Source organism: Carcharhinus amblyrhynchos, chromosome 1 (assembly GCF_965287045.1).
Source record: "Carcharhinus amblyrhynchos chromosome 1, sCarAmb.v2.hapA, whole genome shotgun sequence".
Classification (NCBI taxonomy): Eukaryota; Metazoa; Chordata; class Chondrichthyes; order Carcharhiniformes; family Carcharhinidae; genus Carcharhinus; species Carcharhinus amblyrhynchos.
In genome coordinates, this window is record NC_137324.1 from 156,218,078 (window position 1) to 156,241,032 (window position 22,955).

The 22,955-nt window shown below is 43.8% G+C and overlaps 1 protein-coding gene across 2 annotated transcripts in view; it reads left to right on the forward strand.

Moving 5' to 3' along the window:
• The window catches only part of LOC145346622 (alpha-1,3-mannosyl-glycoprotein 4-beta-N-acetylglucosaminyltransferase B-like), a 249,206-nt gene that overhangs the window by 206,606 nt on the left and 19,645 nt on the right, over window positions 1-22,955 (forward strand). For both annotated transcript variants that reach the window (XM_080194108.1, XM_080194117.1), the window contains exon 10: window positions 13,465-13,572. In XM_080194108.1, coding sequence (XP_080050234.1) covers window positions 13,465-13,572 — 108 coding nt within the window. The remainder of the gene's footprint in view (window positions 1-13,464; window positions 13,573-22,955) is intronic.

Genomic DNA, 22,955 nt, shown 5'->3' on the forward strand with positions numbered 1-22,955 from the left:
AACAATTCCTCTCGATCTACTCCATCCAGACCCCTCATGATTCTGAATACTTGTATCATGTATTCTCTAAATGTTCCCTTTTCTAAGGAGAACTGTCCTAACTTTTCCAATTGTTCCGTGTATCTGAAGTTTCTCATTACACTCCTCCAGGTCTGCTTCACAATGATCTTGACCTGCTGCACATTCCTCCCAATCAGCTTCACAGTCCTCATAATCTGTTGTACACTCCTCCTGGTCATACGACAGACTCCATTCTATTTCATTCAGTCTTACTGCATGCTGAAATATGCTGGTAAAAATAAGAAAAAAGTACTTGCGTTTTATATAATGCCTTTCACAGTCATTGAATGTCTCAAGACACTTCACAGCTGATGAAGTACTTTTGAAGTGCAGTCCCTGTTGTAATGTAAGAAAAATGGCAGCCAGTTTGCACACAGCAAACTCTTGCAATCAGCAATATAAATTCACCAGATAATCTATTTTTGTGATGATGATTAAGGGATAAATATTGGCTGGGACACTTTTAAAATAGTGCCACGGATCTTTATGCCCACTTGAGAAGGCAATTACAGCCATGGTTTACTGTGTCATCCAAAAGATAACATTTCTGGTCATACAGTACTCCCTCAGCATTGCACTGGAGTATAGGTCATAATTTTTGCACCAGAGTCCTGAGTGAGACCTGAAGCTGGATCCTTGGGACTCAGCTGTAAGAGTGCTTACACTGAGTCACAGTTTATACTATAGGTGGGATTTTCTATCCCTGACACTGGCAGGCATCATCTCGGGTAGCATGAGAAAATTTGGAAATACAGAAATTCCATCTGAATTCTTCAAACTGTTTGCTCTGCAGGCACAGTTCCTTCCCGGGAGCATGAGTGCAGAATTAGCTCAATAGTGGAACGATTGTTAGCACTGCTGCCTCATAACACCAAAAACCCAGGTTTAATTCTAGCCTTGGGTTACCATCAGTGTGGAATTTGTTTGTTTTCCCCATGTCTGGGTAGGTTTCCTCCCACAGTCCAAAGCTGTGCAGATTAGTTAGATTGGTCATGCTAAATTGCCCTTCAGGATCCCAAGATGTGCAGGTTAGGTGGATTAGCCAATATAAATGTGTGGGCCTGGGTGAGATGCTCTTTCAGAGAGTTGCTGCCAACTCAGTGGGCTAAATGGCCTCCTTCTGCACTGTGGGGATTCTAAGAATCAATTAACCTTCCATACCTGCTTAGCTGTCTGCCAGGACTGGGATGATTTTTACCTTCACCAATGGATAATATCCTGACCTTGTGGGTTACTTGCCCTTTATACAAGTGGAGGTCTTTCACAGGTGGGCAGTCTAGTCTGCCAAGTTACTGTTCAGGTGGTGAAGAGGCATCTCCCTTCTGTATGTCTATAAAAATAAGCATATGCACATCTGACTTATCATCCAGGAACTTCACGTATTATTCTGACAGATTTTAAAGTGAGAAAAAAAACTTTCTGCCCAAAAATACAACATTTTAGAAAGTTGAGGCATCGCTGATTATTAACAATAGGTCTGCCCCTTTGTTATATCTCAGAACAACCTTATTTCAGATTACATATCATTTCTACAAAATCCTTAAGACTTATTTAGTCACGTGAATAAAAGACCAGACATATTGCCCTCAAATAATTATTTAATAACACAGTCATTACATATGTTAATACGTGAAACCAGTGGAGTGCTGTTCAAATTTTTTCATACTTATAGGCCCAATCTGAAAATACGGTGCAAGTGTTATAGACTTTGAATTTCTGTTGATGTAGCGCGAGTATATTCTAAATGGTACTCCGCGCATTATCCCATGCTTCTTCAGCTGTATTAATAATGTGTGAATCAATCCAGGAACCACTTTAAGTGGGGGTGCAGATAATTACCACTCAAGTTACGCCTACTATTGGTTGACAGGATTTTTCTTGCTTTATTAAGAGACTATTTGCTACTGCACTAACATTATATGCATCACTATGCACACAACCAATGTGAATGGACATGCCCAAGTCATAAAATATGATTAATATGGTACATGCTACTTGATCTGCCCTCTAGTCCAATCTTTGCATTGCCAGCATTTTATAAATTCTCCCAACTAAACCAATCCAACCTGGCTTTCCTGTTTGAAATGAGTTCCTAATTCCTGGGCATGAATGACCTGTTGCATGAAGTGCTTTCCTGTTGAGTTCCTGTTTCCTTACTAAATGCTATACAGTGAGAATTGAGATATGGGAATAAAATTTCCAATTGGCAAATGCTAATTGTGCATCTGGGTACCAGGAAATCTTAATTGTTGAAGGTATCGCCATTCAGTCAGATGTCTTTGTAACAATGCTTGGGAGCCCTCTTGTGTGAAATTCCTGCAGGCATTTAGTGCTGGCATATAATGCAACACATAGAACATGCAACAGATTTCTATATACAAATATTTATTCTTATTTACATATGATTCTCTGATGCCAGTGAGAAGCGTCATTCATAGGGAATGATGACTGGGAAATCACAGAACCACAGCCTCCAATTATTTATCCCTCTAAAAGAACCAACTGAGGAAGTAACTCAACATATTTTCTTTTTAAAGGGTGTCTTATCACTCCAAGTGCATTTGTGTAAATCAGCTTCATAAAACCTCTTAATATTGATTTGCATCTTTCAAATATATTGACCTTCAAACTACGTGTAGTCCATAAGGAATTACTGCACTCATCCTTTGTAAATAAGGCTGCAGTGATTTTGTGGTAGCATTGAGGTGATTAGGTATTTAGGTATGAACAATATCCTTTATGCAATAACTCTGTTCTAATGGGTCTCTCAATTGTTCAATGCTCAGATCATCTTCTAAAACCGTATTAATGATGCTATGATATTAGAACACGATCGATGAGTATCAGTAGCAGAACTGTCCATTAGCAGTTTGTTGGGTTTGCAGCCTACTTTACCCAGCAAAGGGTTGTGTTGTATTGAACACTTACAGCAAATGCAATCAACCAAAATAAAAGATGAACATGAATATTTCTTCAATGATTTAACTGTGTTTTGAAGACTTTACTCATAGAAAATGTTATAAATTCATTTTAGTTGTTACTAGATTACTAAGGTAGATGTGAGCATTTTGAGCACACTCTATAATACAAGATTGATATTCATTGTTAAGGTCTATCAAAATAGCAATAGAACTTTGAATATGTGAATAAAAAATATCAGAATAATAGAGGACAAAACATAACCACACATGAATGACTGATTGCCTTAGTTCAAGGCTCTAGTGGTCATGTGCTTTCCCTGGGTCACTAATGTAACACATAATAGTACAATAGCAATCTGATTTCACTTCAGGCACTTAAAAGCAGCAAGCATCTCTTAAAGACTTGATGCATTACAGTTTCACTTAGGAAGGAAGGTGTCTGGAGCAACAAATGGATGTAAAACCTGCAGATGTGCCCCAACTTTCTAAGATGCCACAGTAAAGATGTTTCGGTCCATATTCAAGGATTGTAAACTGTACATACCAGACAATTGTCCACAGCAGCACAGAGTCAATTGAACTAAAATCAGGAGAGACATAAATGGACTTGCGATTTTTCACTGCAGATTTTATACTATCACAGAAAGTCAACCCATACCTGTAGTAATCCATGCTCTTTTCTCATATTGTTCAATACTTTTTCTCTTCAAATATTTAATTTCATTTTCAGTGCTGTAATTGATTTAGTTTCAGTAGTCACTTGTGGTAATTATTGTAGCACAAGGTAATATGAAGAGGAAGCTTTCAATCATTACGGTGACTTTTTTGAATAACAGTTCTAGCTATATACAGACAAGCACAGTACAGATATAGAACATAAGAACATAAGAAATAGGAGCAGGAGTAGGCCATCTAGCCCTTCGAGCCTGCCCCGCCATTCAATAAGATCATGGCTGATCTGTTGTGGCTCAGTTCCACTTTCCCGCCCTCTCCCCATAACCCTTAATCCCCTCTCTTATCAAGAACCCATCAACCCGCTTCTTAAAAATATTTAGCGAGGCAGCCTCCACCACTTCAACGGGCAGAGAATTCCAGAGATTCGCCACCCTTTGAGTGAAGAAGTTCCTCCTCAACTCCGTTCTAAACCGCCTCCCCTTTATCTTGAGGCTGTGCCCCCTAGTCCTACTGTCTTTTTTGAGCGGAAAGAGTCTCTCCACCTCTATCCTATCCATCCCATTCATCATCTTATACGTCTCAATGAGATCTCCCCTCATTCTTCTAAACTCTAGCGAGTACAAGCCTAGTTTATTCAGCCTCTCCTCATAGCTCAATCCCCTCAACTCCGGTATCAGCCTAGTGAACCTCCTCTGCACTCCCTCCAGGGCCAAAATATCCTTGCGCAGGTGCGGCGCCCAAAACTGCACACAGTACTCCAGCTGCGGCCTCACCAATGCCCTATACAGCTGCAGCAAGACCTCCCTACTTTTATATTCAATCCCCCTCGCTATGAAGGCCATAGGTCTATAGGTCTAGTCCCACCAACTCCCAGGCTCATGCTACGGGTTCCACCTTCCCAGCACCTATGCCCTAACATTTGATAGGCTGAGGTTCATGCGCTCTGTCCTAATAGGACCCAGGAGAGTCATGTGACCCACAAATGATCATAACTTAAAGGGCCACCCTACCACATTCCTCCCTCCTTAAGTTCGCATACAGTTATACAAAAAAATTCTCTTATGTACAAATATGTACAGTTAGTTAAAACAGAATTTCCAAAAAGGGGGTTATTTGGCAAAGTTCAAAAAGCTAATCAACGTGGGAACTTTCAGACTCTTGCAGAACTTTGCAACTCCATGACTAGTTTCTCTAAGCTGGAAGTATCAGAGCCTACAGCAGTGGCAGGTGGATTGACAGATTCCAACAACAAGCGGGGGCTGATGCCCTCTTCCTCTGCTTCTGCTAACAGATGAGATACTCCTCAGGAAGCATTAGATTTTGCTAGCGCTGATTCCGCTGTTTTGGAACTGATTCGGAACATTGAATTCTATTACTGGGTCCAGACAACTTGTAGTGGGGGCTACAGCTTCCTGTCTTCTCGTATGATCTACACGCTTCCAAACTTCACGTTTCTGTTGGTCGATGACATAAGATATTGGGCCAATCCTTGCAATTATATTCCTGGATATGCAAGATGGTTCCCCTTCCAAACTTTCAGACAAAGCTGAATCATTCATTTTAAATGACCTGTCTTCCTTAGCTAAGTCATGATACTCCTTCTGTGAAGCTTGCTTAGCCTCCACCCTCCCCGTCAAATATGGGAAAACGAGGTCAAGGCAGATTCTAAGGCATCATCCCATCAACAATTCAGCCAGTGTAACCCCTGCGGTAGCATGTGGAGTTGTATTGTATAAGCGCAAAAAAATTGGCTAATCAGTGTGGCAGTGGTCGGCCGGATGTTTCCACATCGTGCTTTAAAGTTTGCACTATTCATTCTGCCAGCCTATTGGAAGTGAGACGATATGAAGTTGTGTGTATGGGGCGAATATCATTAGGCTTGACAAAGTGTAAACTCTTCGGGTGTAAAAGTGGTGCAGTTGTCAGAAACAATCACCTCTTGTATGCCACGTGTGACAAACATTTCCCTTTGACATCTAACAAGGTCTTTGAATCAAAAACAACAGGCCATGCTATGCCATCTTCCATCTTATGGGAAAGTACAGCCCCCATGCTATAAGGGGATTCATCACACATCACTATCTGCTTGCCTGGGTCGAAAAGAAAGAGTAAAGTGAATGGCCGTAGGGCTGATTTTACTTGTGAAAGGTTTTCTCTGAGAATCTTCCCATTGCCAGCATTGATGTGTTTTTAGAAATGGGTGCCAAAATGGTAAACAAGTTTGGCAAAAAATAGCCATTCTAGTTGCCGTCCCTAAAAAGGATTTCAGCTTTGTTACGTTCTTCAGTGCCAGCATCTCTGTAATTTACTTTTTCTTCTAGTAGATGCAAATCGTTTGCATTGACTCTGACTCCTAAATACATGACCTCTTTGATCTGAAGAGTACATTTTTTTCTTTTCGGGCACACACTAGCTTCTTTGACTCTCTTGAGGACTTCCTGGGACCTGAGGGACCTGGGGGTCCTTGTGCACAAGTCGCAAAAACCCAGTCTGCAGGTGCAGGAGGTGATCAAGAAGGCTAATGGAATGTTGGCCTTTATAGCAAGGGGGATAGAATATAAAAGTCGAGAGGTCTTGCTGCAACTGTACAGGGCACTGGTGAGGCCGCAGCTGGAGTACTGTGTGCAGTTTTGGTCGCTGCACTTGAGGAAGGATATATTGGCCTTGGAGGGAGTGCAGAGGAGGTTCACTAGGCTGATACCGAAGATGAGGGGGTTGGCTTATGAAAAGAGCCTAAATAGACTGGGTCTGTACTCGTTGGAGTTTAGAAGGCTGAGGGGGGATCTTATAGAGACGTATATGATAATGAAGGGGATGGATAGGGTAGAGGCACAGAGATTCTTCCCGCTTAGAAAGGATAGCAGGACTAGAGGACACAGCCTCAAGATAAGGGGGAGGTGCAGTTTAGATCAGAGCTGAGGAGGAACTTCTTCACTCAAAGGGTGGTGAATCTCTGGAATTCTCTGCCCTTTGAAGTGGTGGAGGCTACCTCGCTAAATATATTTAAGTCACGGGTAGATAGGTTTCTGATAGACGGGGGAATTAAGGGTTATGGGGAGAAAGTGGGAAAGTGGAACTGATCCACTTCAGATCAGCCATGATCTTATTGAATGGTGGGGCAGGCTCGAAGGACTAGATGGCCTACTCCTGCTCCTATTTCTTATGTTCTTATGTTCCTCTAAATTGGGGCTATGCTCTTGTTATTAAGACAAAGGTAGATTCCTCCAGCTTTGCCAGCGGATGGGATTCTCTGGTCCTGCTACATTGAATAGAGATTCGGTTGAGCGCCAAGTTCTCTGTTCTCACTGGCAGATGTAATGGGATGTATGAGACCAGAGAATTCTGGCCATCGTCCAGATACATGACAACTCTAGGCTTTCCATGGTGTGCTGAAAGATCAAGCATGCAGATGAGATGCTGAAGGGTTACCTTGTAAATTGGAATAAGCCCTTGTGCGTACTAATGGTGACAAATTTCCTTGAGTCTTCCTCCAGCTCAAGCTGCTGGTACTTAAGTCCAATTTCATGTACTTGAGGCCTCCTGCCAGTTTAACATAAAGCTCTTCTGTCTTGGGAATAGGATATCTATCCATTTGGACAATCATGTTCACAGCCAACTTGTAATAACCACAAATCGTCACTGTGCGGTCTGGTTTTAACACTGAGACTATTGGCGCAGCCCACTCAGGGAATTGTACTGGCTTAATAATCCCTAGATCTTCCGTTCCTTTCAACTCAGCCTCAATTTTTTGATGTGGGGCATAAGGGACTGGCCGGGCTCTAAAAAATGTTCACACTGATCCAGGGTTCACTTAAATTTTGGCCTTAATTCTCATATGCACCTCGGCTGTCTCTGAAAGACTTCCTAATACTTGCACAAGAGTTCTTGGAAAACCCCACTTGTGATGCTCAATATTTCCAGCCAATTCAACTTGATTTGCTTCAGCCAGTCTTATCCCATAAGGCTAGGCTTCTTTTCTTTCACTACTATCAGGTGTAGCTGCGTGGATTGGCGCGGATATGACACCGGTGTTTACGTCATGCCCATTATCTTCAGAGCCTCCCCCCGCCCCGTTAAAGTGGCCACACTATCACAATAATGATTTAATGTATAACTACATCTTTCCATGAAAAATAATTCTTCTAACTTCTCTCTTTGTGCTTTTAGTATTAATACTAACTTTCCTCCAGCTGAGCCATTTGCCAACCATTGAAAATAATCGATGTGATACAATGTAATTGTAATTTTAACTATGTAATTTGCATTCATTGGGGCCTTGGGGCCTGCATGCTTTTGAAGAGTGAATAGGTCAATAATTCTTTTTTCAGACAACATTGCTTCATAAACATATACCTCCTTGTGGTTTTAGTACCTCCCATCACTACCTCCAGGACAAAATTTCAATAACATTTGTAAACCCAATAAAAGCCAACCATGCGCTTGTTCAGTTGTGCATAAGGTTTCTCATTCGTTGCCCATGCCTTTACATTATGTGTGACCTTGGCAAGCAAAAAACAGAATTATGACAAGGTTTTACATCAGATATAATAGCAATTGATTATACCTACCATACATTTGATTATATGGCTCACATTATTCTATTTTGTCATTTACAATTCTGCATCAGTCATAAGGAGGGAAAATAGTAGCTAGTTTTCATCAGTTTCTTCATTACATTGCGATACCTTATATCCATGAAGCACTCGTGCTGCAATTCGCTACCTTTTATGAGCTCATTCATTCAAAAATACTGGAGCCATCTCTTTTTGTAATGTCCTTATGTTAACAATTTCACTCACCTTTCCTACCACTAAGGCATGCAACACATAACAACAGGACTCATCTAACTCAACAGTCTCACCAAAACATGAAAATGTGCAAAGTTCAGTTCTAAAGTGGTCTTAGTGACTTTGCTGATACCGTATTGCTAAATTACTTTGCATATCTTGATGCCTCTCCAGGATTCAGAAACACCCTTCACACACAGTGGCCAAGATTTTCCACAGTTGATTGGGTCATGTATATTTCATGGCGCAATATTGTGAAAAAGTCCTTGACACATTTCCCAGCGGGGTAAATGCAGGATGATATTGTCCGCTATCCCTACCAATGGCAGGCTGCTTTTCCCACTCTCGAACATTAGGAACGTTTGCATCAAATTATAGAGACCACACGCTAGAATCATTCCCCCACATCAAATTTAAATTCCACATCAGCGTTATCTCCGAATGAGGGGAGACAGGAGACAAAGTAACCCCAGAGCATAGGGAACTCTACAGGGGAGAAGGGAGGCAAGGGAGCCTCAGGTACAGAAACAATGGGAGGGATTGAAGGGAGAAGGAACTTCCAAGCAGGGGTAACACTGAGGAGGAGAGAAGGAAGGCAAGGAAACCCATAGCACAGGGAACAGGAGAAGGGATGTGAGGGATCCTCAGGGCACAGGGAAAAGTGGCAAGTGTAAACGGGGAGGCCAGGGAACTCCAAGGAACAGTGGGGAGAGATGTCAGTACAGCACAAACCGAATGTTGCACGCAAGCACATGCGGGATGTAGTGAAGGGGTTGAAGACAACAGCCAGGCAAATGCTAGAAAATATCAAAGATGAGCACTCTATTGCAGCTTAGATTGTGTAGATTGAGCTTAATTGACATGCTTGATGGCAGGCTAGTCAAGCAATTATGCCAAGTCAGGCAGCATCAATGTCTGAGGGTGCCAATGATTGCTGTTCTACATTTAACTCTTTGCACAGAGATTTCCAAATCCAATGAGTGTTGTGGTTCAGCAGAATCATTGGGCGACTGGGCAAGCTTGAGGATCCCCTTAGAAAGATGGCCACAGAGCACTGACTGAGAGGTGCATCCCTAATACCTTGCTTTATGTCAAAATTCACATTGACACTTGCCCCGGTCCAAGCAAAGCTCAGGACTTGGACTGCAAGTCAGGACAATATCTGCACCTGAGACGAGAACTCAGTGGAGTGGTCAAATCTGTTGCCACTCAGTGGTTTGGGTCAGTGGTGGGGGTGATGATTTGGTCAACCATCCTGCACACTAAACTTTAGGTAGTCAGGAATCTGCGGCATAAATAAAGGAGCTTTGAGAGGCGGTTGCTGGTGATGATTTGACAAACACTAGTCCTTAGCAGACAAATGGTGACTGGTGTTTTCTCTGTTTGAAACTTTAGTGAGGAGATCATCAGGAAGATGGAGTCTGGCGATCTTGTAGTTTGCCTCATTACTTATACACCGAAGGGAAGACAGAGATGAGTGGGATGGTGGTGCATTGCTAACCAAAGGCAAGAGAAGAACCCTGAAGAGCAAGGACAGGCAAGGCCTCCTCCACATAGGGGTGGCACGGTAGCATAGTGGTTAGCACTGCTGCTTCACAGCGCCAGGGACCCAGGTTCAATTCCCAGCTTGGGTCATTGTCTGTGTGAAGTTTGCACACTCTCCCCGTGTCTGCGTGGCTTTCCTCCAGGTGCTCCGGTTTCCTTCCACATTCTGAAAGACGTGCTGGTTAGGTGCATTGACCCGAACAGACGTCGGACTGTGTTGACTAGGGGAATTTCACATTAACTTTGTTGCAGTATTAATGTAAGCATTACTTATGACGAATAAATAGATAAATTTTAAACTTTGAACACAAGGCAATAAAGCAGTGGTCAGCACATAATGTCCTCGAAGCCCTGAGGGAAAAGAAGATGGTGGATCCTGTTGGATGGTTCCCCGAGCAAACTGTCAGTGTCATCTGGCAGAATGCCTCATCACCAGAACTTTCAAACAAGCACCAAGACATGGGATGGCCGATGGTGAGAAGGGCACTTCCCGTCAGATCCTTCATGCACGCTCGAGGTTTTAACACCACTGCACGCTGCCCTTGCAGCGACTGCAGGGGTGATGTGGAATGTGCCTTTGCAAAGAAGGTTTGGAGTGAGATGCAGTGGTATTTGTCAAGGTTCATCCCGAGCAGCTCTGTGACGCAGGACTCTGCTCAACGGGCCGTTTCCAGGGATGCAAACCGAGACAAATATCAACTGCTGTTACAGGGTCATCAAATTGGTGAAGGATGCTCTTTGGTCCACCCGAAACTTACTGATCTTCCAGTGCAAAGATTTGTCCTCGATCAAGTGTTGCAGATTGGCTCATTCCTAGGTCCAGGACTATATGCTGAGAGACATTCTCAAGCTTAGAGCAGCCACCCCAAAGGCATAATGGGGAAAGGCCATCGTTTAAAGCCTTTCAACCAAGGCAGATGGAGGGATCAGTAACTGTAAAAAACCCTCGGACTGTGTAACTGCGTGCAACTCTGTAAAAACAGCACAGTGAAATGTGACAAATGTATGTAGTTTGTTGAAGAACTGAACTGTAATGAATGTAATGTCTTGGAACAGAGCACTGTAAAATATCGAAGTTAAGGAAATTGTAAATGTGATTGTTTTTGCACTGTTTGTATTGATTGGAAATATTGTTTGTGTGATGGTTTATTGCAGAGTATTTATGAATAAAATACATTTTGGAAATAAAAAAAAATGAGAAGTGGTAAATTTGGCCTTTTGGCTAAGATCAAATGTAGTTTTGCTGTCCTGCACTTGGTAGAAGTCACTACTTGGTAGAGGTTACACAGAAGCTTCATTTGAAGCAATTTTTTAAAATGGTATCTAGGCCTTTTGGCTAAGATGCAAATGAGATCAAGCACTGGAGAGGCTGCAATGTCTGGAGTGTACATATTAAAGAGAAGGAGGTGCTGGAAGTCTTAAAGCTCTTCAAGATAGATAAATCTTCAGAACCTGACGAAGTGTATCCCAGGACATTGGGGCAAGCTAGGGAGGAAATTGCAGGTCCCCTAGCTGAGATATTTGAATCATCGATAGTCACAGGTGAGGTGCCTGAAGATTGGAAGGTGGCAAATGTTGTGCCTTTGTTTAAAAAGGGCTGCAGGGAAAAGCCTGGGAACTACAGGCCAGTGAGCCTCACACCTATGGTGGGTAAATTGTTGGAAGGTATTTTGAGACACAGAATCTACAGGCATTTAGAGGTTCAAGGACTGATTAGGGGCAGTCAGCATGGCTTTGTGAGTGGACAATCATGTCTCACAAATTTAATTGAGTTTTTTGAAGGGGTAATCAAGAAGGTAGATGAGGGCAGTGCAGTTAATGTTGTCTACATGGACTTTAGCAAGGCCTTTGACAAGGTACTTGTAGGTTGTTGCATAAAGTTAAATCTCATGGGATCCAGGGTGAGGTATCAAAATGGATGCAAAACTGGCTCCTTGACAGAAGCCAGAGGGTTGTTGTAGAGAATTATTTTTCAAACTGGAGGCCTGTGACCAGCAGTGTGCCTCATGGATCAGTGCTGAGCCCACTGTTATTTGTCATTTATATTAATGATTTGGATGAGAATATTGGAAACATGATTAGTAAGTTTGCAGACGACACCAAGATTGGTGGCATAGTGGACAGAGAAGAAAGTTATCTCCAATTGCAATGGAATCTTGATCAATTGAGCCAGTGGGCTGATGAATGGCAGATGGAGTTTAATTTAGACAAATGCGAGGTGATGCATTTTGGTAGATTAAACCAAGGCAGGACTTATTCAGTTAATGGTAGAGCACTGGGGAGAGTTACAGAACAAAGACATCTGGGATACATGTTCATAGCTCCTAGAAAGTGGAGTTACAGATGGACAGAGTGGTGGAGAAGGCATTCGGCATGCTTAGTTTCATCGGTCAGAACATTGAATACAGGAGTTGGGATGTCAATAAGAATTGGTAAGGCCACACTTGGAATACTGTGTGCAATTTTGGTCACCCTATTCTAGAAAATATATTATTAAACTAGAAGGACTGCAGAAAAGATTTACTAGGATACTACCGGGACTTGATGGATTGAGTTATAAGGAGAGGCTGGATAGACTGGGACTTTTTTCTCTAGAGCGTAGGAGGCTGAGGAGTGATCTTATAGAGATCTATAAAATAATGAGGGGCATAGACAAGGTAGATAGTCAATATCTTTTCCCAAAGATGCGAGAGTCTAAAACTAGAGGGCATAGGTTTAAGGTGAGAGAGGAGAGACACAAAAGTGTCCAGAGGGGCAATTTTTTCACACAGAGGGTGGTGAGTGTCTGGAACAAGCTGCCAGAGGTAGTAGTAGAGGTGGGTACAATTTTATCTTTTAAAAGCATTTAGATAGTTACATGGGTACGATGGGTATAGAGGGATATGGGCCAAATACGGTCAATTGGGATTAGCTTAGGGGTTTAAAAAAAATAAGGGTGGCATGGACAAGTTGGGCCGAAAGGCCTGTTTCCATGCTGTAAACCTCTATGACTCTATGTCTGTTCCTATCAGCTTGGATCATGTAGATCAAGCCCAAAATAGGACGCCAGCCTGTCTTGACAGCTTGGATCTGTAATGTCTCAGTGGTTGAGACTTTGAATTGGACTTTGATTGGATATAACTAAAAGAAAGTAAGATTAGTGACAAATTAATACTACTTCCTGGCAATTTAAACCTGAGCAGTTTAAGAGGTGGAGATTATTTTAAATGTTTAAGATGGAATTTTTCAAACATTTACAATCCAAGGTTTTACAATCCAAGGTCACAGAATATTTTGGAGATGATGGTGTTTATTTCAATCCTGCATTGTGATGCAGTACTGACAGAATAAACCTACAGCTTCTCAACGGATAATTGCAATTTGTATAATTTCCTATTGTAAATTACATGATATTGAAGGTAAAGATCAGATAAATAATAGTTTCAAGTTGCCTATTTAAAGGAAATCTAATGTTAGTTACTTTTTTTCTCTTTCAGAAGCACTGTGACAGACAGAAAGCCAATTTGCGAATTCGTTACAAACCGTCTCTTTTTCAGCATGTAGGAACTCACTCTTCATTGGCTGGGAAACTTCAACCACTAAAGGTGAGCAGAAATGTTTATGCAGTGAAAACTTGCTGCAGCATCCCTTGATGTGTGTTAACTGCTATGCTGCTGGCAGGTCTTAATATAGAGAGACTTGTTAACCAATGTTCTTGCCAGTTCATAGTAAAGCTGCTTATATAAAGTAAGTTTTCTTTCAAAATCTTTATCCACTATCAACATCATACCATATTATATATTCCTATCCTTATCCTTACTAGCAGATCCAATTCTAGATCCCATAGCAGTAAAATTCAAATTGCCATTGTTCAATTCTGTTTGGCTCTGTTTTAACTTAAAGCTACTCTGCAGTCCAGTTTAATTATTTTTTTCCTATTTAACTACATTTTGTAAAATGGTTCCAAATGACAGGACAATTCTTGAGAGAATAAAAATGTATCTTCTTTTAGATCTAACAACTGTCTGAAACGTTTTTCTCCATGGGAAGACTGATGCTTTGAATATCATTTTTCTAGGTATTGTTGACCTATAAATTGATACTGGGCTCATACTGTTCAGAAATAACTGCTTGGATTGTTAAAAACTTCTCTGATAAGTGTGAGAGGATCCTAAAACCCAGAAAGGGTAACTTTGAACTCTGGTTCTTAGTGGTGTATATTTTCAATTTGGTATAATGTGAGAAAAGATATGAAAATCAGTGAGGAACAATTCAGTCTGGTTAAAGGATTCTGGCTAAATAATATTTATCAATTTAAAAGAAACACACGAGAAAGACAACCAGACATTACAACAATCCACTTAACTACAATAATGGCTATACACACACACAGTATTTTATGAAGTTAACATCTATTCCCAGCCATCTACATTCCTGAACTCTGAGAAATGACCCTTTCCCAAACAATATCCAATATTATATAACTCCACGAGCTAAATCCAACATATAGTTACCACTCAGGACTTATCCTCCAGTTTCGGAAAACCTTTTTCAGATGAGCACAGTATTTCTTCTCTTTGAGAGTTTTTAAAACAGTGGCTTTCAGCACCAACTTGTTTCCAGGACGGTCTGTTTTTCCTGTTTGATGTGGTCATGGTTGTAGCTGCTCCTCTAATGTACACCTTTTCCTCCTCTCCTGCTGTATTCAGTTACCCTGCTATGGAATTGTTACTTTTTCCCTTTGATGTTATTCCTTCTCAACAACACCTTGGATCAGGCTTTTAGTATATAGGTGCAAATTATTTGCCTATCAAAAACAGCTATTTGGAGAGCTGCACTCAGATCAGTTTCCCTTTTTATCCAATTCTTTATTTTCTCCCATTTTTATTTTTAATCTTAATGAATTTAATCAATTCTTGCATCTTTCTTTTATTTCAGTATTTTGTCAGGATTAAATTGTCTATTTTATTACAATTATTATTTAACATAAGAACACAAGAAATAGGAGCAGGAGTAGGCCATCTAGCCCTTCAAGCCTGCCCCGCCATTCAATAAGATCATGGCTGATCTGTCGTGGCTCAGTTCCACTTTCCCGCCCTCTCCCCATAACCCTTAATCCCCTTGCCTATCAAAAACCTATCTACCCGCGTCTTAAATATATTTAGTGAGGCAGCCTCCACCACTTCAACAGGCAGAGAATTCCAGAGATTCACCACCCTTTGAGTGAAGAAGTTCCTCCTCAACTCCGTTCTAAACTGCCCCCCCCACTTATCTTGAGGCTGTGCCCTCTAGTCCTACTGTCCTTTCTGAGCGGGAAGAGTCTCTCCACCTCTATCCTATCCATCCCATTCATCATCTTATATGTCTCAATGAGATCTCCCCTCGTTCTTCTAAACTCTAACGAGTACAAGCCTAGTTTATTCAGCCTTTCCTCATAGTTCAACCCCCTCAACTCCGGTATCAGCCTAGTAAACCTCCTCTGCACTCCTCCAAGGCCAAAATATCCTTGCATAAGTGCGGCGACCAAAACTGCACACAGTACTCCAGCTGCGGCCTCACCAGTGCCCTGTACAGTTGCAGCAAGACCTCCGTACTTTTATATTTAATCCTCCTCGTTATGAAGGCCAGCATCCCATTCGCCTTCCTGACCACCTGCTACACCTGCAGGCTGGGTTTTTGCGACTCATGCACAAGGACCCCGAGGTCCCTCTGCACCGTTGCATGCTGCAGTTTTTCGCCATGTAAGTAATAGTCCTTCCTACCATTATTCCTACCAAAGTGGACAACTTCACACTTGCTAACATTAAATTCCATTTGCCAGTTCCTGGCCCATTCGCCCAGCCTATCTAGATCCTTCTGCAGACTTTCCACGCCCTCTGCACAATTTGCCGTTCCACCAATCTTGCTGTCATCAGCAAATTTCGACACCATACACTCGGTTCCCTCCTCCAGATCATCTATATAAATGGTAAATAGCTGAGGCCCCAGCACCGATCCCTGGGGCACTCCACTAGTCACCAACCGCCAATCCGAATAGCACCCATTGACCCCCACTCTCTGCCTCCTATTTGACAGCCAATCCCCGATCCACGCTAACACCCTACCCCCAACTCCATGCCCCCTAACCTTCTGTAATAACCTCTTGTGCGGCACCTTATCAAACGCCTTCTGAAAATCAAGAAACACCACATCTACTGGCTCTCCTCTATCCACCGCCCTAGACACATCCTCATAGAACTCCAATAAATTTGTCAGACACGACTTCCCCTTAACGAAACCATGCTGCGTCTACTCTATCAAACAATTCTCCTCAAGATGCCTCTCTATTTTCTCCTTGATCACGAATTCTAGCATTTTACCTACAACAGACGTTAAACTAACCGGCCTATAATTCCCTGCCTTTTGCCTGCTACCCTTCTTAAACAACGGCGTAACATTAGCCGTTTTCCAATTTTCCGGCACTTCCCCGGAATCCAGCAATGTTTGGAAAATAATCAAGGCATCCACTATCACCTCCGCCATTTCTTTCAGAACCCTTGGATGCATTCCATCCGGTCCTGGGGACTTGTCCACAATCAGTCCCTCCAGTCTGTCGAGCACTGCCTCTCTAGTAACAATAATGTCATTCAGGCCCTCCACTCCTACCATCTTTCCATCGCTAACACCTGGCAAACTATTCACGTCCTCCTCCATGAAGACCGAAACAAAAAAGTTATTCAAGGCCTCAGCCATTTCCCCATCCCCTACCACTAAGTCCCCCCTCTCATCCTCTAAGGGTCCAACGTTCACCCTAGTCAACCTCTTCCTTTTAAAAACTCTTACTATCCTTTTTTATATTTAGCTCTAGCCCAGCTTCATAGTTTATCCTACCCTGCTTTATCAACTTCTTCGTCATTCTTTGTTGATATTTAAACCTCTCCCAATCCTCTTCTCGCCCACTACTCTTAGCTACTCTAAACGCATCCGCTTTTAATTTAATACTATCCTTTACCTCCTTCGTTATCCATGGCTGATTATCTCTCCTCCTACGATCCTTTTTAACCATCGGAATAAATTTCTGCTGAGCACCAAGAAAGCTCTCCTCAAAGATCCTCCACTGTTCCTCAGCAGACCTACCTTCCAATGTGCTCCCCCAATCAACATTCACCAATTCCTCTCTCATCCTATCGTACTCCCCTCTATTCAAACAAAGGACACAGGTCCGGGAACCCACTTTCTCCTCCTCCATCTGCATCAGAAATTCCACCATACAATGATCACTCCTCCCAAGAGGATCCTTCACCACAAGGTCCCTAATTCTACCTGCCTCATTACATAACACCAGATCCAAGATAGCTCGCCCCCTCGTCGGCTCCAACACACACTGTTCAAGGAAACTATCCCGGCAGCATTCCAAGAACTCTTCTTCAAGCCCACCGCGTCCAGCATGGGTCGACCAATCAATATGTAGATTGAAATCCCCCATAATTATCGCCGTTCCGTTCCTGCACGCTGCATTTATTTGCGTGTTAATAGCCCGCCCCGCCTCCAGATCATTATTTGGGGGCCTATAGACGACACCCACCAGCGTCTTCCTCCCTTTGCTGTTCCTAATCTCCACCCACAACGATTCCACTTTCTGCTTTTTGGCTCCTATATCATCCCTTACTACCACCCTGATGCTATCCTTAATCCTCCCGCCTATCCTTCCTAAACACTTGATAGCCCTGTACATTCAGCTCCCAGTCCCTGTCACCCTGCAGCCACGTCTCTGTAATGGCCACCAGATCATATCCATTTGTGCTGATCTGCGCCACCAGCTCATTCACTTTATTCTGAATGCTTCGTGCATTCAGATAAAGTGCCTTCATCCCAGCCTTTACCTGTACCCTATTTGCAGGAACGCCACCAACCTTACTCACGCCCCCTACTCCCTTTATTATTGGGACATCCTTGGCCTCTTCCCGTACCTGTACCCTCTCCTTTACTTTAGACCCTGTAATTTCACCTACCCTCGCACCCTCCCCTCCCTAATTAGTTTAAAGCCCTATCTACAGTCCTATCTACACGATTTGCCAGGACTCTGGTCCCAGCACGGTTCAGACCAACCCCATCCCACCTGAACAGGTCCCACCTACCCCAATACTGGTGCCAATGTCCCATAAATTCAAACCCATTCCTCCCACACCAATCCCTGAGCCACCCATTCACTTCCTTAATCTTATCAACCCTATGCCCATCTGCATACGGTTCAGGCAGTAGTCCAGAGATAACCACCTTGTCGGTTCTACTTTTTAATTCCATTCCCAGCTTTTCATACTCCCTCCCCAGATCCTCAGTTCACATTTTGCCTATGTCGTTGGCACCCACATGTACTACAACGACCGGATTCTCACCCTCCCACTCCAGGTTCCTCTGCAGCCCAGATGCGACATCCTGGACCCGAGCACCAGGCAGACAACACACCCTTCTGTGCTCTTTGTCATTGTGACAAAGGACAGTGTCAATACCCTTAACCACACTAGCCCCAATTACCACTACATTCCTTTTCACCTTCTCTTTGTCTATGTCCTGTGTCTGCATCACTGTACCGTGTGCAGTTTGCTCACCAACCTCACCGCCCTCGTTCTCGTCCACACTGGAAGCAAGAACCTCAAACCTGTTATGCAGATTGAGAGGCTGAGGCATTTGGTCCCCACCCTCCTTCCTCCGGTCTCCACCCTCCTTCCTCCAGTCCCCACCCTCCTTCCTCCGGTCCCCACCCTCCTTCCTCTGGTCCCCACCCTCCTCCCTCCGGTCCCCACCCTCCTTCCTCCTCTCAGCAGCCCCCTCCTGTTCCTGACCCTTAGAGTTAGCCAGTCTAGGGGGTGTGGATGTTTCTTACACCCCATTATCAATGGCACCCTCCCTCCCCCTGATGAGCCTCAGTGTCTGTAGCTCAGAGGCCAGCTCATCTACTTTGAGCTGTAGCTCCTCCAGCAACCTGCACTTACTGCAGACGTGGTCACTGGGAAGGACCCTGGGGTCCACCAGCTCCCGCATCATACAGAAACAGCACATCACATGCCCCTCCATTATTCCCTTTAGTACTACTTAAGTACTTTAGTACTATTTAAGACTTTAAATCTGATCAATGGGTGGGATTTTGTGCTGCCGCTTGCAATAGGTGGCAATGGGGCTGGGGGGAGCTGAGAAAAGAGGATTTACATTGGTGAGATTTCCCACAGCAAATGTCCCTAGCCCCTCCATTGGCGTGATTTGGTTCCTGCTGACAAAGGTGGGGGAAATGTGTTTGAATTCATTACTAAATCATTAGTGAGCCATCCTGCAGTAACCTCTCCTGAGGCACAACAACCTGCCCCGGTATTGCGCCACCAAGCCAGAGGGTTCTACAACAGCTTTTCAAAAGTGGGAACCTGGAAACCTCGGCCTCGATTCTCCCAAAAGAGCTGAATTGGCGGGAAAACTGTTCTAAATCCCGACTATTTTATCAGTTCAACTTCTCACCCTAATCTCCCCACTCTGTACACTGCAGAGGTCCCAATTATGAGTCTCATTAAAATCCCGGGGAGGCAGGGCCTATCTGCACCCAATCTGACAGTTCTGGAACTCTGCGCATGCGCAATAGCCCTGATCTGTCAGATTCCCTGTTTGCTGGCTAGCTCAATCGCTAGCTAGGGTGAGACCCCCAGAGTGCTGCCCCTCCAACCACCCCCCATGGCCCAATCGTGCCCCACAACAGTTCCCAGGCCAACCTTGACCCCCTGTCCCAGAGTACCCCAATGTCCAGTCCAGCCCCCCAGCAGTGGCAATCCCTCCCACCCCCCCCCCCCAGATTGCCCCAATTGCTGCGCCCCCTCCATCCCAATACAGAGTGGCAGCAGAAGCCCCCACCCCCACCAATCATCCCTAGGCCCTGCCTACAATAGGCCCTGCTCCCTTGGCACTGTAAAAAGTCTGACAACACCAGGTTTAAGTCCAACCGATTTATTTGATAGTAAACTCACAAGCTTTCAGGGTTTGTCCCTTCATCAGGTGAATGGAGAGTTCTGGCCTCGGACAGAGCATATAACAAAGTTCTGAGGCCAAAACTCTCCATTCACCTGACGAAGGGACAAACCCCGAAAGCTTATGAGTTTACTATCAAATAAATCAGTTGGACTTAAACCTGGTGTTGTCAGACTTTTTACTGTGTTCATCCCAGTCCAACACCGGCATATCCACATCATGACCCCTTGGCACTGCCCAATGCCCCATGATCAGTGCCAAGGTGTCCCCTGGGCATGGACTGTGTCCCTTGGGCAGTGCCAGGGGGCACAGGCTGGCACTGCCAGGGTGCCCATACCCAGGGGGCACAACCCCTGCCGCCCAATCCCCTGGGGGGCCCCGATTGCCCCCCCTTCATTCCAGCAGGGTCCCCCACTAATTCCCCAAATGTGGGGAGCTATCTAAACCCCGCCGAAGTGAAGTACTTCTGGCAGGGTGGGAGGTTCAATCAGGAATCTCCAGGTATCTAGATGGATTGATAACTGGCTTGGTAAGAGGAGACAGAGAGCAGTAGTGGAAGGGTCCTTTTCTAGCTGGAGATCTGTCACTAGTGGTGTGCCGCAGGGCTCAGTACTGGGACCCCTTCTATTTGTAATATACATAAATGACTTGGAAGAGGGAGTAAGTGGTGTGATCAGCAAATTTGCAGATGACACTAAGATGGCTGGATTGGCGGACAGTGAGGAGCAGTGTCAGGCAATACAATGGGATATAGATAGGCTGGTATATTGGGCAGATAAATTGCAAATGGAATTTAATCCTGATAAATGTGAGGTGATGCATTTTGGCAGAAATAATGTAGGGGGTGTTATATGATAGAGCGTAGACCGATAAAGAATATAGAAATGCAGAGGGACCTGGGGGTGCAAGTGCACAAGTCTTTGAAGGTGGCAGTACAAGTGGAGAAGGTTGTGAAGAAAGCTTATGGTATGTTAGCCTTTATAGGAAGGGTTATAGAGTATAAGATCTGGAGTCTAATGTTGCAGTTGTATAGAACATTGGTTAGGCCGCATTTGGAGTACTGCATCCAGTTATGGTCACCTTACTACAGAAAGATGTGGAGACCCTGGAGAGAGTGCAAAGGAGGTTTACCAGGATGCTGCCTGGTATGGAAGCACTGGGTTATGAGGAAAGATTGAGCAAATTGGGGCTGTTTTCCCTTGAAAGACGGTGACTGAGGGGAGATCTAATAGAGGTATATAAGATTATGAAGGGTATAGATAAACAGTGGTAAGCTTTTTCCTAGGTTGGAAACGCACATTACAAGGGGCCACGGGCTTAGGGTGAGGGGGGCGAGGTATAATTCGGATGTTAGAGAGAGGTTTTTCACACAGAGGGTAGTGGGGGTATGGAATGCTCTGCCAAGCAAGGTGGTGGAGGCAGGCACTCTGGAGTTGTTTAAGAGTTACTTAGATAGGCACATAAGCGGGATGGAGATGGAGGGATATAGGAGAATGTTTTAAATAAGGTTCAGGAGCCTTGGATTCCTATGGACCTTCCAACATATTTTCTGGCTCACTTGTTTCACTTGGGGATTCCCTTGAATGTGTGTATAAGGATGTGGATGATACTGATGTTTTTCTCTTTTAATACACAGGTGCTTTGGTCCGCCTTGTTGTCCAACAAGGGGCATTCACACGATGGGTCGTACAAGGGCTGCTCTTGGTTGTTTCGAGAATAGCCTAGTACTTCACGTCGTTAGTGTATGCTTAAACTGGACTAGATGCAGGGCAACACAACAGCTCAGTGACTATCACTGTTTGCTGTGCAGATACATGGATTTGGGCCAGTGTCTGCGGGAATTTGCGCATTCTCCCCACGCTTGCGTGGGTTTTCTCCAGGTGCTCCGGTTTCCTCCCACACCCCAAAGATGTGCTATTAGGCTGATTGGTGTAACAAATTGTCCCTAAATTAGTCTTCCCTCAATGTGGAATGCCATAAGCATAGACAAGGGTCATGGGTGGAGGGGAGACTCATAATGTTAAAATGGCAGCGCGGGCTCATTGGGCCGAAGGGCCTGTTTCCCGGGCTGTTTTGTTCTTTGTTCTTCGTTGGGACCAGTAAGTTCCCAATAATGAAACATAAAAGACATTTAAAACATATTAAAAGCAGCTTCAAATTACTTACCTGTCTTCCCGCTGATTTCCAGTGTGATCTGACTGGCAATTGTTTTCCAACTTTGGGAGATACATGTGTTCCCGGCGCATGCGCAAATCCCGGAACAAGGCTGGCAAAGCATATCTCCTACCCTGACCTGACAGAAAAGTTGCAGGTCGGTATGGGAGAATCGTGGCCCTCATTTCTGAAGGGGAGTTCAGAGGTAATCAGTCTGGTAGTCTGTGCGGAGATCTAATGAGAGCAGACATGCACAAATAGGTGCAAAAGGCCTGATTGTTGACCACACCAGCAATCCAGAGCCGGTAAGATTGTGAGAGTGAGAAACCGGATGTGAACCTGGTTTTTTACCTCTCATGTGAACTTACCAGCTGGTACACTGACCAGCAGGATGACCAGTAAGATCTCCCCATGTCTTAAAGTTAGAGCTAGGCCAGCTAAGGAGTAAAATCAGAAAATATTTTTCCACACTGTGCTCATAGAACAGCTGAAACTATCTTCACCAAAGGCTGTGCATAATAGGTCAAATTTACAAGATTAATATAAATTGATATTTGCTTAGTGGGGGAGATGCCAAGGAATATGAAGAAGTGTCAATAAAGTTAAGGTACAGATCAGCCACAATAGAATGGCTTAACAGGCTTTAATATGTTACATTATATTAAACTTGGAATGCAGAACCAGGAAACACAAATTCAAATTAGGAAAAGATGATTGTAGGATTGATTTCCAGGAAATCAAGCTTTATACAAAGAGAATCAATGCATAAAATAAACTTCCAGGTAGAATGTAGGTGGCAAAAATCTTGGAATAATTCAAGAAATAATTCAGTCTTACATTCTGAGTT